This window comes from Poecile atricapillus, chromosome 29, assembly GCF_030490865.1.
Source record: "Poecile atricapillus isolate bPoeAtr1 chromosome 29, bPoeAtr1.hap1, whole genome shotgun sequence".
Classification (NCBI taxonomy): domain Eukaryota; kingdom Metazoa; phylum Chordata; class Aves; order Passeriformes; family Paridae; genus Poecile; species Poecile atricapillus.
The window spans coordinates 5,025,355-5,040,767 of NC_081277.1; the positions used below are offsets into that span (position 1 = coordinate 5,025,355).

General features: G+C 67.4%; 4 protein-coding genes across 5 annotated transcripts; 2 read left to right on the forward strand and 2 right to left on the reverse strand.

The window, feature by feature from the left end:
• The first annotated feature begins 41 nt into the window (after positions 1-41).
• SFTPB (surfactant protein B) lies at positions 42-4,276 on the forward strand. Its single transcript, XM_058859292.1, has 8 exons — positions 42-485; positions 907-1,040; positions 1,342-1,410; positions 1,645-1,761; positions 1,919-2,017; positions 3,283-3,636; positions 3,922-4,026; positions 4,166-4,276. Exons 1-8 carry the CDS (start codon positions 215-217, stop codon positions 4,199-4,201), a joined length of 1,185 nt encoding a protein of 394 aa, XP_058715275.1. The 5' UTR covers positions 42-214; the 3' UTR covers positions 4,202-4,276.
• Positions 4,277-4,383: 107 nt separating this feature from the next.
• Positions 4,384-9,945, reverse strand: USP39 (ubiquitin specific peptidase 39). Its single transcript, XM_058859282.1, has 12 exons — positions 9,618-9,945; positions 8,993-9,062; positions 8,829-8,923; positions 8,438-8,574; positions 7,432-7,584; positions 6,713-6,938; positions 6,476-6,553; positions 6,335-6,402; positions 5,564-5,895; positions 4,948-5,083; positions 4,786-4,872; positions 4,384-4,709 (listed from the first exon to the last, which is right to left on the reverse strand). The coding sequence occupies exons 1-12, from the start codon at positions 9,937-9,939 to the stop codon at positions 4,662-4,664; spliced, it is 1,752 nt and encodes a 583-aa protein (XP_058715265.1). The 5' UTR covers positions 9,940-9,945; the 3' UTR covers positions 4,384-4,661.
• A 134-nt stretch (positions 9,946-10,079) lies between these two features.
• On the forward strand, positions 10,080-12,027 carry C29H2orf68 (chromosome 29 C2orf68 homolog). Of its 2 annotated transcripts, none has more exons than XM_058859308.1 (4): positions 10,080-10,214; positions 10,347-10,465; positions 10,931-11,079; positions 11,839-12,027. In XM_058859308.1, the coding sequence occupies exons 1-4, from the start codon at positions 10,105-10,107 to the stop codon at positions 11,959-11,961; spliced, it is 501 nt and encodes a 166-aa protein (XP_058715291.1). In that variant the 5' UTR covers positions 10,080-10,104; the 3' UTR covers positions 11,962-12,027. The 2 variants fall into 2 exon arrangements, with proteins under 2 accessions (XP_058715291.1, XP_058715292.1); XM_058859309.1 differs by having other exon boundaries at positions 10,940-11,079.
• A 115-nt stretch (positions 12,028-12,142) lies between these two features.
• LOC131589636 (synaptobrevin-like protein 5) lies at positions 12,143-14,622 on the reverse strand. Its single transcript, XM_058859313.1, has 3 exons — positions 14,405-14,622; positions 13,495-13,626; positions 12,143-12,891 (listed from the first exon to the last, which is right to left on the reverse strand). The coding sequence occupies exons 1-3, from the start codon at positions 14,405-14,407 to the stop codon at positions 12,667-12,669; spliced, it is 360 nt and encodes a 119-aa protein (XP_058715296.1). The 5' UTR covers positions 14,408-14,622; the 3' UTR covers positions 12,143-12,666.
• Between the last annotated feature and the right edge of the window lie 791 nt (positions 14,623-15,413).

Sequence of the window (15,413 nt, forward strand, 5' to 3'; positions counted from 1 at the left end):
GGGACATGGGGGGCTGAGGGGAGATTGGGGACAGGGCAAAGTGTAGGGGACAAGGGGGTGTGGGGACATGGGAGCCCAGTGGAGGACATGGGGGCCCCAAAGTGAACCCCAGTGGGGACACGGGACCCCAATAGGGAGCACAGGGACAGCAATGGGGACAGAGCAGGGACATGGAGACATTAAAAGAGCCCTGCTGGGGACACGGGGCCCTTGAATGGGGACCCCAACCAGGACGTGCCTGTGGGGACACCGGGGCGTGGGGCCAGCAGCAGAGTGGAGGGGCAGGGCTGGCAGGTCCCGCCGTGTCCCCGTGGCTGTGACACACCTGTCCCTGTGCACTGGCACAGTCCCAGCGGCCACATCCCTCCCGCGGGGCTTTAAGAGCCCTGCCAGCACCGCCTGGCCACTGTTCCCGTCCTCAGCCCTGTCCCCTGCCATGGCCCCAGCGCTGCTGCTGCTCCTCGCCCTCCTTGGGACCCCCCCAGGTAGGACCCCCGCACCTGGGGGCACCCCCAGAGCCGGGTCCCCCTCCAGGACCCTGGGACGGGGGCACCTGCCTGGTTCCCCCTGGGCAAGGGTGAAGGATGGGGACCCTTGGGTGGGGGTCCAGACCCCTGGGACCCTCTGGGGGCTAGGATGGGGCATGGGGGGTGTCACTGGGGGGCTGCCCCCATGAGGGAGGGGTCTCAGGTGATGTAACGGGGGGTCCCTTCCACCTGGGTCCCCCCATGACAGCAGGAGTGGAGTTTTGGGGGTGGTGTGTGCTTTGAGGTGGGGTCACGGTGCCAAGGACCCCCGGGTTCCTTGAGGGGTCCCCCCAGAGGGCTGGTGTTGGGATGGGGTGACTTGGGGGGGTGTACTGGGGGGATCCTGGATTGCCAGGTCCCCCTGGCTGGGTGCTGACAGTGGCCACAGGTTTGGGGGCCCCGGGGGGGGGCTGTGGGGTGCCCCCCACTGCCTGGTGCCAGGACTGGGTGACGGCGCTGCGCTGTGGGGCCCTGGGGCGCTGCCCCCACCTCACCCAGGGACATCCCGACATGGTGAGAGACATCCCCGTGTCCCCATCACCCCTCTAACTCCCCTCCACCCATCCCTCTGTCCCTGTGCCACCTCTATGTCCCCAAAACTCCACTGGGGTCCCAGTACTCCCATCATGGCCCCACCCCAACCTGTCCACACGTGTCCCCCTTGGTCCCCATGTCCCCATTCCCTCGTTCCCGTGTCCCACCTCCCAACATCCCTGTGCCACAACATCCCCATGTCCTCCCCTCTTGCCATTCCCCAGTGTCCCCCGTTCCTGTGTCCCCATGTCCCTCATGTCCCCGCTGTCCTCTCCTGCAGGACATCTGTGCCTCGTGCCTGCAGCTCTTCACCTTCCTCCGCCAGGCCTCCAATCGATCGGCCCTGGAGGTGCCCGTGGGGATGGGGGCCAGGGGCCACTGTGGGTGTCCCCATGGGGATGGGGGCCAGGGGCCACTGTGGGTGTTGTGGTGGGTGCCAGGGAGGTGCCACCACAGGTGCCATGGCCACAGAAACCCCCATGGGCAGCGGTGGTGACGGGTGTGGCTCGTGCTGGTTGGTACGGTAGTGGTGGCTGTCACTGTGGCTGTCACTGTGGCTGTCACTGTCACTGCCCTGGCACAGGTGGCTCTAGATAAGGTGATGGGCATTCCGTGCCTGTATCTCTCTGTCGTGGTGACCCCATGCCAGGCCCTGGTTCGGGCTCTGGTCCATCACCTCCTGTGGCAGATCCAGCACCTTGTGAGTGGCAGCAGGGGCACACGGCGAGGGGCTCTGAGGAATCTGCGGCCCCCGGGGACATGCAGGCTGCTGGGGACAGTGGGCACAGCCAGCATCCAGGGACACCCCGGGGTGCTGGGGCCTTGGGGACACCCGGGTCACCCTCTGCTCCCTGCAGAAGCCCTGGCAGGTCTGTGCCACACTCCGGCTGTGTCGCGGAGAGCCCGGGGCCGCCCTGGCCGTGCCTGTCCCTGAGGCGCCCAGCACCCACCCACAGGTACGGGGACATGGGGACAGCGAGGGGATGGTGGCGGTGGCCCTGTGAGCATCGGCACTGCCACCACGGTGCTGGGGGGGCACAGCCACGCGGTGTCCCCAGAACCCAGGGCAGTGTCCCCAGCACCCAGGGCAGTGTCCCCAGAACCCAGTGCAGTGTCCCCAGCACCCAGGGCAGTGTCCCCAGAACCCAGAGCAGTGTCCCCAGCACTCAGGGCAGTGTCCCCAGCACACAGGGCAGTGTCCCCAGCACCCCGGGCAGTGTCCCCAGCACCATGGGCAGTGTCCCTGGCACCCAGGGCAGTGTCCCCAGCACCCTGGGCAGTGTCCCCAGCACCCAGGGCAGTGTCCCTGGCACCCAGGGCAGTGTCCCCAGCACCCAGAGCAGTGTCCCCAGCGCTCAGGGCAGTGTCCCCAGCACCCAGAGCAGTGTCCCCAGCACACAGGGCAGTGTCCCCAGCACCCAGGGCAGTGTCCCCAGCACCCCGGGCAGTGTCCCCAGCACCATGGGCAGTGTCCCCAGAACCCAGGGCAGTGTCCCCAGCACACAGGGCAGTGTCCCCAGCACCCAGGGCAGTGTCCCCGGCACTCAGGGCAGTGTCCCCAGCACCATGGGCAGTGTCCCCAGCACCCAGAGCAGTGTCCCCAGCACTCAGGGCAGTGTCCCCAGCACTGCGGGCAGTGTCCCCAGCACTGCGGGCAGGGTCCCCAGCACCCAGGGCAGTGTCCTCAGCACCCAGGGCAGTGTCCCCAGCACCCCGGGCAGTGTCCCCAGCACATAGGGCAGTGTCCCCAGCACCCAGAGCAGTGTCCCCAGCACCCCGGGCAGTGTCCCCAGCACTCAGGGCAGTGTCCCCAGCACATAGGGCAGTGTCCCCAGCACTCAGGGCAGTGTCCCCAGCACTAAGGGCAGTGTCCCCAGCACATAGGGCAGTGTCCCCAGCACTCAGGGCAGTGTCCCCAGCACTCAGAGCAGTGTCCCCAGCACCCCGGGCAGTGTCCCCAGCACTCAGGGCAGTGTCCCCAGCACTCAGGGCAGTGTCCCCAGCACTCAGAGCAGTGTCCCCAGAACCCAGGGCAGTGTCCCCAGCACTCAGGGCAGTGTCCCCAGCACCCAGGGCAGTGTCCCCAGCACTAAGGGCAGTGTCCCTGGCACCCAGGGCAGTGTCCCCAGCACCCAGGGCAGTGTCCCCAGCACCCTGGGCAGTGTTCCCAGCACCCCGGGCAGTGTCCCCAGCACCCCGGGCAGTGTCCCCTCTCCCGCAGGGCTCCGTGCTGGCCCCGGAGGCGCTGCCGCTGCCGCTGCCCATGTGCTGGCTGTGCCGCTCGCTGGTGGCACGGGCTGAGGCTGCTGTCCCGGTGGGCTCGGTGGCCGCGGCGGTGGCCGGGCTGTGCCGGGCGCTGCCGCTGCCGGTGGCCGGGGCGTGCCAGTGCCTGGCCGAGCGCTACGCAGCCCTGGCCCTGGAGGGGCTGCTGGGCCGGCTGGGACCCCGCCTGCTCTGCCGCCTGCTCCTCGCCTGTCGCAGCGGGGACAGCTGGGACGAGGACGTGGGGACGCTGCCACCGCCCGGGATGCTGGAGACCATCGTGGTGCGGCTGGCGGAGTGTGTCAGCGAGGAGGTGAGGGGGGAACACCAGGGGGACGCACTGGGGTCCCCAGGGGGGGACGGGGCACCCCAGGGTTACACAGCCCCGAGGGAACACACCCCAGGGTGTCACAGCCCCGAGGGAACACACCCCGGGGTGTCACAGCCCCGTCACCCCTGGGGACACAGCGAGGTCCCCAGTGAGTGTCATCCCCCATCAAGAGGACAGTGCCAGAATCCGCAGGGCACGGCCCCGGGGAGGGAGCTTTGGGGGGTCCCCACCCTTGGGGGGACCCCTCATTGCTGTGTCCCCCCACAGGACCCCAAAGGTGTCGGTGTCCCTGCGCTGTCCCTCCCCCTGGGCCCCTGTGCCCTGGGCCCCATCTTCTGGTGCTCGGGCCCGGAGGCCGCCCGGCGCTGCCAGGTCAGTGGGGACACCGGGGACACCGGGGACACGGGGGACACAGGGGGGACACAGCAGGGACACAGGGGGGACACAGGGGACACAGGGACGGGGGGGCTGCCACCCCTGCACCCCCAAATGACCCTTCTGCCCCTTGCAGGCCCTGCAGCACTGCCAGGAGCACGTCTGGCTGTAGGGGGGCACCAGGACCCCCCAGCATTGCACAATAAAGTCTGGATGCACCTCAGTGTTTTGGGGTGTTTTGGGGTGTTTTGGGGTGTTTCGGGGTGTTTTGGGGTGTGATGGGGGCTGGGGGGGTCATGGGAAGCAGCAGAAACCACAAACCCCCCCAAACCCAAAGAAGAGACAAGGTGAAAATGAGTTACAAAAATAGTGGGTGGCATTTACTGAAACAAACACACACCTGCAGGGGTGGCTGGAGGTGTCCCCAGGTGAGCTCTGGGTGTTCCCCTGGAGCCCTCTGGGTGACCCCAGGGAGGATGGAGGTGTCACAGGGGGACTGTGGGTGTCCCTGCGAGTCTCTGGGTGTCTATGAGGGATCTTGGGGTGCTCAGGGTATCCGTAGGGGGATGGGGATACCCCCGAGGGGCAGCTGGGGGTGTCCCCAAGGGGGTTTCTGGGTGTCCCCAAGGGTCTCAGGCGCCTTGTTGGTTTGTCTCATCCTCCTCACGTCGCTTCCAGATCTGCAGGAGAGCAAGAGGGGGTTGGGGGGGGCACAGGAGACATTCTGGGGGTACCACTGTCCCCTTGTCCCCTCACCTGGATGTAGGCCTCAGACAGGGTGATCATCTGGGGCAGGATGTCGGTCACCTGCAGGTCCTGCAGCTCGTACCACTTGCCTGTGCCCTGCCAGGACCCGGGAGAGGGTGACTCAGGGGGGTCCCCGTGGCCCCCCAAGCCCCCTGAGGAGGGGACACTCACGTGGTGCAGGACATGGATGCGGTAGGAGCCCTCTGAGGGTTTCCCGTCGTGCACGATGTTGGCGATGAGGTCATAGGTGGTGTGGGAGTGCGCAGCCTGCACCTCCTCCGACAGGTATTCCCGCAGGTCCACGTTCCTGGGGACCCCCCGCACCCTCAGGGGGGCACTGCCCGCAGGGGACCCCCACAGCACCCCCACAACACCTCCAAGCTGCTTCCAGGTCCCTCCTGCACTGCTGCAGCCCCCCCCAGATGCCCACATCACCCCCTCAGGTATCTACGTCCCCTCCCAGGTGTTATGAATGCCCCAACGCCCCCACAGATGCCCAGAAACGCTCCCCAGGTGCCCTCAAACCCCTTTTTGATGCCTATCAAAGCCCTCCTGGATGCCAAAATCCCACCCCAGATGCCCACACGCCACCCTAGACACCTTCAAATCTCTGGGCACTTCAAATCCCCTGACCCAGGTGCTTCCAAAGCCCCTCTGGATGTTTCCAGTTCTCCACAGACATTTACAACCCCCTCCAGATGCTTCCAACCCCCCCAGATACCCCCATCTCCTTTTAGATGCCCCTCCACAAGCTCCCAGCCCCCCAGGCCCCCTGCCCATGGCTCACGTGATGGGGAAGTTGACGATGGTGGGGTTCTTCTCCACGAAGAAGTTGTTCTTGGTGAAGCGCTTGATGCAGAAGATGAGGTAGGGGGGCAGGCGAGTCAGCTGGAAACGCTTCAGGAAGTTCTCCTTGTAGGTCTTGTACTCCTTCTCGGTGCTGCCGTTGAACTTGGCCAGGATGCTGAAGAGGGGCACCTGGGGGATGATGAGCTGCTCCTTCTCGTCCTTGTAGAGCGGCGCCGTGGGCAGGTCCAGGGTCAGGTACAGGAAGGTGGACTCCACCATGCGCTCCTGGTACTCGCTGTTCTGCAGCAGCTGCGCCTTCTCCTCTGCAGGCTGTGGGGCACCCAGGGGACATCGCCGTTGGACCCAAAGACCCCTCCCCATCCCTCATCTGACCCCATCACAATCCTCATTTGAGTCCTCCCCCCTGCCAGATCCCAGACACTTCAAACCTCCTGGCCCAGGTGCTCCATGGTACCCAACCATCTCCCACACCACTACACCCAACACCTCCCACCACCCCCACGAGACCCCACCACCCCCATCTGATCCCAACACTCCCCCACTGGACCGTGACACCCCTTTTTTATTTTACCCTGCCATTCCCATTGCACCCCAACTCCCCCAGTTCCCCAACTCTCCCCACAGGATCCCACTGGCACCCTACACTGCATCCCAACACTCATCACCACCCTGCATACCCTGACACCCCTCCCTGGACCCCAACATCCCCCCCTGCACCTCAGTACCCCCCATTCCCCCCCAGTCCCACCAGGTCAGGGTGTGGCAGCTTCTTGGTGAAGATGCGCATGGAGCCCTGGAACACGTCGGTGACGATGGCTGGGGGGACAGCAGGGGCTCAGCAGGGGGACAACAGCCCCCGAGAGCCCCCCCAGAACCTTCCCCCACTCACTCTTCTTCTTCCTCTTGGTGCCGCCCAGAGCCGCGTGCAGCGCGTTCAGGAACCAGGACAGGAACTCCACCCCATCCCCTGGAACAGCAGAGCTGGAGCTGAGCCCGGATCCTGCTCTGCCCCCCAAATCCAGAGCCCCCAGAGCCAGTGCTGCCCCCCAAACCCAGCCCTGCGCCCCCAAATCCCGCTCCAGCTCCTCCCCTCAAACCCAGCTCTCCCTGTCCCCCCAAAGCCCACCCTGCTTGGTGATCTGGAAGTTCTTCTTGCTGCAGAGCACCACAGCCTGGAGCATCTCATGGGGGGACACGTGTGCCTTGAAATTGCGGGGGTTCCACAGCTTCCTCATGAGCTCCCCAAAGCGCTGCACCAGCAGGAACATGATGTCCCCAGGCGGGCGCTGGATGCGCCGGTAATTCTCCTCCTCCAGGAAGTAATTCCTCAGGGGTGGCACGTTAGACAGGGCCTGGGGACAGAGCAGGGGGGATTCAGCCCCAGGACCCCCAGAGGGGTGAGCTGGGAGGGTTTGGGGGCACAAACCCTGCGCTGCCATGGGTGTGAAGCCTGTGGGAAATCTCAGGACAGTCTGAGCTGGAAAGGATCCAGAGATGGGGCTGATCCCTGGAAAGGATCCAGAGATGGGGCTGATCCCTGGAAAGGATCCAGAAATGGGGCTGATCCCTGTCAGCCCCACAGAGGGGGTTTGGGGTGGGTTACGGGGGCGCTTTCACCCTAAAAGGCCACCTGCATCCCCCAGGAGTAGAAGAGAAGGTGGGACCCCTCAGGACCCCCAGAGTGGGACTTTAGAAGGATTTCAGAGGAGATCCAGCCCAAAATGAAGGCAGCATCCCCAAGGAGCATATGCTGTGGGACAAGAGATGGGACCCATCCCTGAGACCCCCACAGCAGGATTTTGGGAGGGTTTCACCCCAGAATGGAGCCTTTAACCCTGGTGTCACCTGCAGCACAGCGTTGGCGTAGTCGTTGGCCTTGATGTTGTTGAGCCCCACGATGCCGGGCAGGTACGTGGTGCCATCGTAGGCCCTGGACAGCTTGGCCTGTTTGTCCAGGTGGGCGATGTGCTGGGCCGTGAAGGTGGGCTTGAGAACGTACTGCGGGGGGAGAGAGAGACCCCTCAGAGCTGGGGGACCCCAACCCAAACCCCTGAGAGCTGGGGGACCCGAACCCAAACCCCTCAGAGCTGGGGACCCAAACCCCTGAGAGCTGGGGACCCCAACCCAAACCCCTGAGAGCTGGGGGACCCCAACCCAAACCCCTGAGAGCTGGGGGACCCAAACCCCTGAGAGCTGGGGGACCCCAACCCAAACCCCTCAGAGCTGGGGACCCAAACCCCTGAGAGCTGGGGACCCCAACCCAAACCCCTCAGAGCTGGGGACCCAAACCCCTCAGAGCTGAGGACCCCAACCCAAACCCCTGAGAGCTGGGGGACCCCAACCCAAACCCCTCAGAGCTGGGGACCCAAACCCAAACCCCTGAGAGCTGGGGGACCCCAACCCAAACCCCTGAGAGCTGGGGGACCCCAACCCAAACCCCTCAGAGCTTGGGGGACCCCAACCCAAACCCCTCAGAGCTGAGGACCCCAACCCAAACCCCTGAGAGCTGGGGACCCCAACCCCTGAGAGCTGGGGACCCCAACCCAAAGCCCTGAGAGCTGGGGGGACCCCAACCCAAACCCCTGAGAGCTGGGGGACCCCAACCCAAACCCCTCAGAGCTGGGGACCCCAACCCAAACCCCTGAGAGCTGGGGACCCCAACCCAAACCCCTCAGAGCTGGGGACCCAAACCCCTGAGAGCTGGGGGACCCAAACCCCTGAGAGCTGGGGGACCCCAACCCAAAGCCCTCAGAGCTGAGGACCCCAACCCAAAGCCCTGAGAGCTGGGGGACCCCAACCCAAGCCCCTGAGAGCTGGGGACCCCAGCTGTGACCCCGAAGGCGCCCCGCACCGTGATGTCCTCGAGCGAGGAGTCGATGATCTCGTAGTTGTCGGGCAGGCAGTAGAACTTGAGCGTGTGCAGGTTGAGGAACACGTGGTGGCTCAGCTGCACGCTGTGGATGTAGGCGTGGGACTTGAGGCCACGGCCTGCGGGGACAGCGCCGTCAGGGGGGACACAGAGCACCAGGGACGGGCACAGAGTCCCTGTGCAGCCGTGGGGACAGCGAGGGGGCACGGAAAGGATTCCCCTGTGCACACACAGAGAGGGTCCCTGAGCTCCCCCAGCAGCCACCCTGTCCTTCAGTGTCCCCAGGGTGTCCCCCCAGGCATCCTCTCTGTACCCCTGTCCCTGGCTGCTCCCTGTCCCCGAGTGCCCCACGGCAGCGCTGGGGGAATCTTACCCTGGAAGTACTTCCCGCAGACCAGGCAGGCGTAGACGTTGATGTGGGACAGGGAGATGGAGCAGAGCTTCTCGAAATCGAAGTCCAGGACACTCCTGGGGGGAGGGCAGAGTCACAGGGCTGTGGGGGAGCTGGGGGAGCCCCAAAACACTGCCCTAACTCACTTGTTGATGGTGTCCAGGTAGGGGCAGTGCCGGCTGCGCTGGTCCTCGGGGTCGAAGCGCCCGTAGCGCACTGTGGGGGCAGGAGAGGGTGAACAAGGGGGGCACAAGGACCCCAAAAGCACGAGGATGATGCCCCCCTCCAGCCCCAGCTCCGTTACACCCCCTGGGCTAAACCCCAGTTCCCTCCAGTGTCCCCAAACTCTGCCCAGAGCTGAGCTGGGATCAGTCCCGGTGACCCCCGGGCCCGGAATCCCCCCAGACACCCCATTCCCCATCCCTCTCCTCCCGGTTATCCCCATCAGCTCCGGGACACCCCGGGACACCCGGGACACCCCGGAACACCCCGGGACACCCGGAACACCCGGGACACCCCGGGACACCCCGGGACATCCCGGGACATCCTGAGACACCCCGGGACACCCGGGACACCCCGATCGCACCATGACTGCTCCCCAGTGTCCCCAGTGTCCCTTCACACCCCCCGAGCCCGATCCCCCCACCTGCTGCCTCCCCGGCTCTCTCCACACCCCCTCCGGTCCTCCCTCCCTCCGGTTCCCCGCTCCCCATCCCGGTGTCCGCTCCCCCCTCACTCCGCCCGGTCCCGTCCGTTCCTCCCGGTCCCCACCGGCGGGCTCGGGCTCAGGGTCGGAGTCTCCATCCGGCTCCCGCTCCCGCTTCAGGCGCACGGGCGCGGCGGGCGCGGCGGTGCCGGAGTCCCCCCCCCACCCGCCGGTGCCGGTGCCCGGTTCCCGCTTGACGCGCGCGAGATCCACCGGCAGCGCCTCCGCCGCCTCCCGCCGCGCGCGCTCCCGCTCCGCGTCCCGCCGGCCCCGCGGCCGCTCGGCATCGGCGTCGCGGCGGCTGCGGGAGGAGCCCCGGGCGGAGGAGGCGGCGGAGGCCCCGCGGGGGTCCCGGGGGTCGCGGTCCCGCCTCCCTCGGCTCGACATGGCGGCCGACCGGCGGCGCGGCTCTGCGCGTGCGCGGCCGCCGGGGGCGGGGAGCGGCGCTGCCGCGCCTGCGCACTGCCGCGCCCCCTGCCGGCGCGCGCGCCGCGCCCTCGGGGCTCTTAAAGGCGCCGCATCCCGGTACCGACCCCCGCCCCCGGTACCGGGATGGAGGCGGCGGCCGCGACGGCGGCCCCGGGCTGGCGCTGCCGGCCGGGGGGACGGCTGGACATGAGCCACGGCTTCGTGCGGCACATCCGCCGCAACCAGCTCGCCAGGTACCGGTACCTCCCGGCCACCCCCGGGGACCCGGTCGTCCCCGGCCCGGTTTGGCCCCGGTGCTCCTCGGTCCCCCTCCCCACCCCGTGACCCCGCCGCCCCCCCGGTAACGCGGCCCCTGGGGTGCCCAGGGACGCGTACGACCGCGCGGTGCGGCAGGCGCGGGGCCGAGCGCGGACGCGGCTGACCCCGGCCCCGGCGCGGCCCCGGCGGCCCGACCAGCAGGTGTACCGGCCCCACCGGGGCAGCGGTGAGCGCCACCGGGGGCGGCGGGCACCGGGGGCGGGGATGGGGGCACCAGGGGCGGGGGGCACCGGTGATGGGGGACACCGGGGATGGGGGGCACCGGGGGCGGGGATGGGGGCACCGGGGATGGGGGGCACCGAGGGCGGGGATGGGGGCACCGGGGATGGGGGGCACCGGGGATGGGGGCACCGGGACCGGGGGGTACCGGGGATGGGGGCACCGGGACCGGGGGCACACCGGGGGATGGGGGCAGCCGGGACCGGATGGCACCGGGGATGGGGGCACCGGGGGCGGGAGGCACACCGGGACCGGGGGGCACCGGGACCGGGGGGCACCGGGGATGGGGGGCACCGGGGGCACACCGGGGGATGGGGGCACCGGGACCGGATGGCACCGGGGATGGGGGCACACCGGGACCGGGGGCACACCGGGGGATGGGGCTCCCCGGTAGCCCCCCCTGAGGGTGCAGGTGCCGCAGGGGGGCCCGGGGCCGACGGCAGCGCGGGGCCCCAGCCCGAGACCCGCGGGGCCCCCCCGGAGCCCGGCCGCGGGCCGCGCCTCTTCTGCCTCGAGTACGAGGGGGACGACGGGCGGGTCACGGCGGTCATCGTGCACCAGGTGCGGCCCGGGAGCACCGGGAGATGGGGGGCAGAGGGGGGGGGCGGCTGTGGGGCTGGGGGTGCGGTGGGTGGGGGTTCTGGGGGGCACAGAGCGCTGCCCTGGGTGTGGGGTGTGATGGGTGGGGGTTCTGGGGGGCACAGAGCGCTGTCCCGGGGCTGGGGGTGTGATGGATGGGGGTTCTGTGGGTGGGGGTTCTGGGTTTGGGGGTTCTGGGGGGCACAGAGCGCTGCTCTGGGTTTGGGGTTGTGGGTTTGGGGGTTCTGGGGGGCACAGAGCAGTGCTCTGGGTTTGGGGGTTCTGTGGATGGGGGTTCTGGGTTTGGGGGTTCTGGGGGGCACAGGGCGCTGCTCTGGGTTTGGAGTTCTGGGTTTGGGGGTTCTGGGGGGCACAGAGCGCTGCTCTGGGTTTGGGGTTCTGGGTTTGGGGGTTCTGGGGGGCACAGAGTGCTGTTCCTGGTGTGGGGTTCTGGGTTTGGGGGTTCTGGGGGGCACAGAGCGCTGTCCCAGGGCTGGGGGTGCCCGTCGGATGGGGGGAGCCCGTGGGGCAGGGGGTGCTGCCATCGTTTGGGGGTGTCAGGTCTCAGCTGCCATGGGGAGCTGTTGGTGGGGGTCCCAGGGGAGAGGGGACATCGCTCCCCGTGGGTGCCACAGGGCTGGGGCTCCGTGGGGGGCTGTGGACGGGGGCTCTGTGGGGCGGTGGGTGCCGTGGGGCACCGGGAGCCGTGGCTGGCCCCAGCAGGTGACGTGGGTGCCGCAGGGTGACAGCGCCGAGGAGGTGACACGCCGGGTGTGCGCCCGGAGCCCGCTGGAGCCCCCCCTGCGCAGGGCCCTGTGCCAGCGCGTGCAGGACGAGCTCAGCAAGCGCCGGGGCACCGGCTGACGCTGCCACTGCCACCCCCGTGGGACCGGTGCCATCCCCCCCGTGTCAATAAAGGTGCTGCGAGGCTCCGGTGTCTTTCATTGCTCGGGGAAACTGAGGCACGGGGGGCGGGGGAGTGGGAAGTGGTGCGGCTCCTGGGTCCCTGAGTGTCACATTCCCATGTGTCACCCAAACAGATTCTGGTGTTTATTGTAGGGTCTCCCCAGACAGGGTCCAGGGTGTCTTCATATGGTCCTGCTGGTTTGTTTTTGTAGGGTCTCTCCAAACAAAAGGGGGTTTAATTCTCACAGGTTTTCCCCAGAGGAGGTCCAGCATGTTTGTTATTGTAGGGTCTTCCCAAAGATCATCCTGCTCGTTTGTTATTGCAGGGTCTCCCTGAAGTAGATTCTGATGTTTATTAATTGTAGGGTCTCCCTGGAGGCTCTGGCACATTTGTTTTTATAAGAGCTTCATGGAAATCATCCCCTTGGTTTGGGATTGTAGGATCTCCTCAAAGAGCTCCTGGTGCTTATTGTAGTGTTTCCCTGGAGTGGGTCTTGCTGGGTTTTTATTGTAGGGTCTCTCCAAAGCAGATCTTGGAGTTTATTTATTGTAAAGTGTCCTTGGAGATCATCCCAGTGGTTCATTACTGTTCTTGTAGGGTCTCCCCAAGCAGCTCCTGGTGTTTATTTGTCTTGGGGCCCCCTCGGGTGTCCCCCTGCTCTGTCACGGGGTCCCTGCAGTGCTGGGGGGGTGCTTGGTCCCCCCCTGTGGGGTGGGGACAGTGCTGCTGCCAGTCCCGGGGGATGACCGTGCCAGGGCCAGCGCCAGTGCCAGAGCCAGGATGAAGAGGAGGAGGAGGCCAATGCCCAGGGCTACCAGGTGCCACCGCCGATGTCTCCTGCGCTGGCGCCGTGTCACCGTCTGTGTGGTGCGGGTGAAGGCTTCACTCTGTGGGGACACAGAGAGGGACAGGGGACAGTCCCTCCAAGGGCTACAGAGGGCTTGGGGGCACCTACAGGAACAGACACACACCCCCCCAGCCCTTCCATGGCCCTGGGGTCTCTCCTCCCCACGGTGTCCCCACAGTGTCCCCCAGCCCCTTTGTGTCCCCCAGGACTATAGGTCACCCCAGGGTTTTATGTCCCAACAGTTTGTCCCTCTTGGGGCTCTGAATGTTCCCCCCACAGGGCTCTAGAGCTCTCTAGCCCTGAGATTGATGTCCCCATAGTGTCCCCCCACGCTCTGTATGGCTCACAGGGCTGTATGTCCCTATACTGTCCCCCCCAGGCTGTATGTTCCTGTACCAGCTCGTGTCTGGGGCTTTATGCCTCTACAGTGCTCTGTGTCCCCAGACTGACCTGTCCCTCCCCCGGTCCATGTGTCCCCTCTGTCCCACCGCAGGTCCTGGCCAGCTCCAGGTGTCCCCGTGGTTCCTCAGCCCACCCCCGGGCCATGCGTGTCCCCAGGCCCAGCTCTGCAGCTGCTCCAGGTGTCCCCTCTAGTGCCAGTCCCCCCCCGGCCGCGTGTCCCGGGCTGTCCCCGCGGTCCCACCGCTTGTCGCAGGTCCTGGGCTCGGCTCTGCAGCTGCTCCAGGTGCCCCTCCCGCTCCAGCGCCCGCACCACGTTCTGTCGCATCAGCTCCGCCACCTCCTCGGCCTCGCGCTGGCACCGCGCCAGCCCCGCCTGGGGACACGGGATGTGGGGACACCGTGGGGACACGGGGGGACAATGTGGGGACACCGCGGGGACACGGGGGGACAATGTGGGGACACCGCGAGGACATGGGGGGATGCTGCGGGAACACTGGGGATGTGGGCGCTGCGGCCAAGGACCGTGGGGACAAAGGGACGTGGGGATATCGGGACCGTGGGGACACGGAGATGCCACGGGGACAGGCAGGGACACCGAGGACTTGGGCACCGTGAGGAAGGGGGACGGGGGAAACCTGGGGACACAAGAACGGCGGGGATGGGGACCAGGGGACGCAAGGATCACGGGGATTATGGAGACACGGGCGACCGTGAGGAAACTGCCACCCTGGGGACAAAGCCTGACCGTGGGGACAAGGGCACCGCAGGGACATTGGCATCGCGAGGGGGGCACACAGGGACCACGGGGACAGGAAACCGGGGGGACGTGGGCACGGGGCCACCTGAGGATGGGGACCGGGGGGTACACGGGCCCTGCGGGGTCAGAGCACACACGGGGACACCGGGACACGGAGGGACACCGGGACACGGAGGGACACGGGGACACGCAGGGACACCGGGACACGGAAAGTCCCGCCCGGGCCACCAGCCCGGGGGGCCGCGTCCCTCCGCTCGGCACGGAGAGCCCGGGGGCGGCCCGGGACTGGCACCGGGGGATCCCGAGCCCGGCGGGTCCCGTGTCTCCCATCCCGGCCTGTCCCCTCGGAAAGCGAAAGCGAAAGCGGCGGCGGCAGCGGCGGCCCGGGACTCACCATGATCCCGGTACCGCGGGTCGGTGTCAGGGCCGGTACCGGTGCGCCCGTTCCCGTACCCGTCCCGCCTCGGGCCCCAGCGGCCGCCCCCGACGGGAGGGACCGGGACCGCCCCCCATCCCACCCTCGAGTGTCCACAGTCCCGGGACACCGCGACCCGCACACCCCGGGACGGGGCTGCCCAGGACTCCCCACTCAACCCTCCGCAGCCCCCGGGTCGCCCGGGTCCCCAGAGAACCCCCTGTCCCTCCAGCCCTTCGGACCCCCCCATGTCCCCAGGACCCCCCGTGTCCCCAGAACCCCCAGACGTGTGTGCCCCGACACTGCCCTGTCCCCGAGAGAAGGGGCCCCACACCCCCACACGTGTCGGTGTCCCCAGGTCCCCGCAGATGTGGGGCCACACCAGGACCCTCCGTGTCCCTGTCCCCACTCCTCCCCCTTCTCCCCCCCCCCGCCCCAGCCTCTGAGGGTGGCAGTGCCACCACAGTGTCCTTTGTCTCTCGGTGCCTGGCACCACCCCCGGTGTCCTGGCACGGCACCCACTCCTCTCCCACACACATCCCCTCACGCCTGTCACACGTGTCCCCCTTGTGACCACACGTGAGTGTCCCCACACAATCCCCACATCCCCAGGGCCTGTCCCCCATCATCTCCTCCCATGTCCCCATGCATATTCCTGTGTCCCTATGCCTGTCCCCCATGTCCCCATGTCCATCTGTGTCCCCACCATGTCCGTCTGTGTCCCCACCACGTCCGTCTGTGTCCCCACCATGTCCATCTGTGTCCCCACCACATCCGTCTGTGTCCCCACCATGTCCATCTGTGTCCCCACCACGTCCATCTGTGTCCCCACCATGTCTGTCTGTGTCCCCACCATGTCCATCTGTGTCCCCACCATGTCCGTGTCCCCACCATGTCCGTCTGTGTCCCCACCATGTCCATCTGTGTCCCCACCCTGTCTGTCTGTGTCCCCACCATGGGTACCCCCACCACACACACACACACACAT

Coding starts and splice junctions, on each gene's coding strand:
- SFTPB (XM_058859292.1), top strand. CDS start 215: ATGGGGACCCCAACCAGGACGTGCCTGTGGGGACACCGGGGCGTGGGG. Junction 2,018..3,282: donor CGCCCAGCACCCACCCACAG/GTACGGGGACAT, acceptor CCTCTCCCGCAG/GGCTCCGTGCTGGCCCCGGA. Junction 4,027..4,165: donor AGGCCGCCCGGCGCTGCCAG/GTCAGTGGGGAC, acceptor TGCCCCTTGCAG/GCCCTGCAGCACTGCCAGGA.
- USP39 (XM_058859282.1), bottom strand. CDS start 9,939: ATGTCGAGCCGAGGGAGGCGGGACCGCGACCCCCGGGACCCCCGCGGG. Junction 7,585..8,437: donor CCTCGCTCGAGGACATCACG/GTGCGGGGCGCC, acceptor CTCCCCCCGCAG/TACGTTCTCAAGCCCACCTT. Junction 6,939..7,431: donor ACGCCAACGCTGTGCTGCAG/GTGACACCAGGG, acceptor CTCTGTCCCCAG/GCCCTGTCTAACGTGCCACC.
- C29H2orf68 (XM_058859308.1), top strand. CDS start 10,105: ATGGAGGCGGCGGCCGCGACGGCGGCCCCGGGCTGGCGCTGCCGGCCG. Junction 10,466..10,930: donor CCGGCCCCACCGGGGCAGCG/GTGAGCGCCACC, acceptor CTGAGGGTGCAG/GTGCCGCAGGGGGGCCCGGG. Junction 11,080..11,838: donor CGGCGGTCATCGTGCACCAG/GTGCGGCCCGGG, acceptor TGGGTGCCGCAG/GGTGACAGCGCCGAGGAGGT.
- LOC131589636 (XM_058859313.1), bottom strand. Junction 12,892..13,494: donor CCCAGGACCTGCGACAAGCG/GTGGGACCGCGG, acceptor GTGTCCCCACAG/AGTGAAGCCTTCACCCGCAC.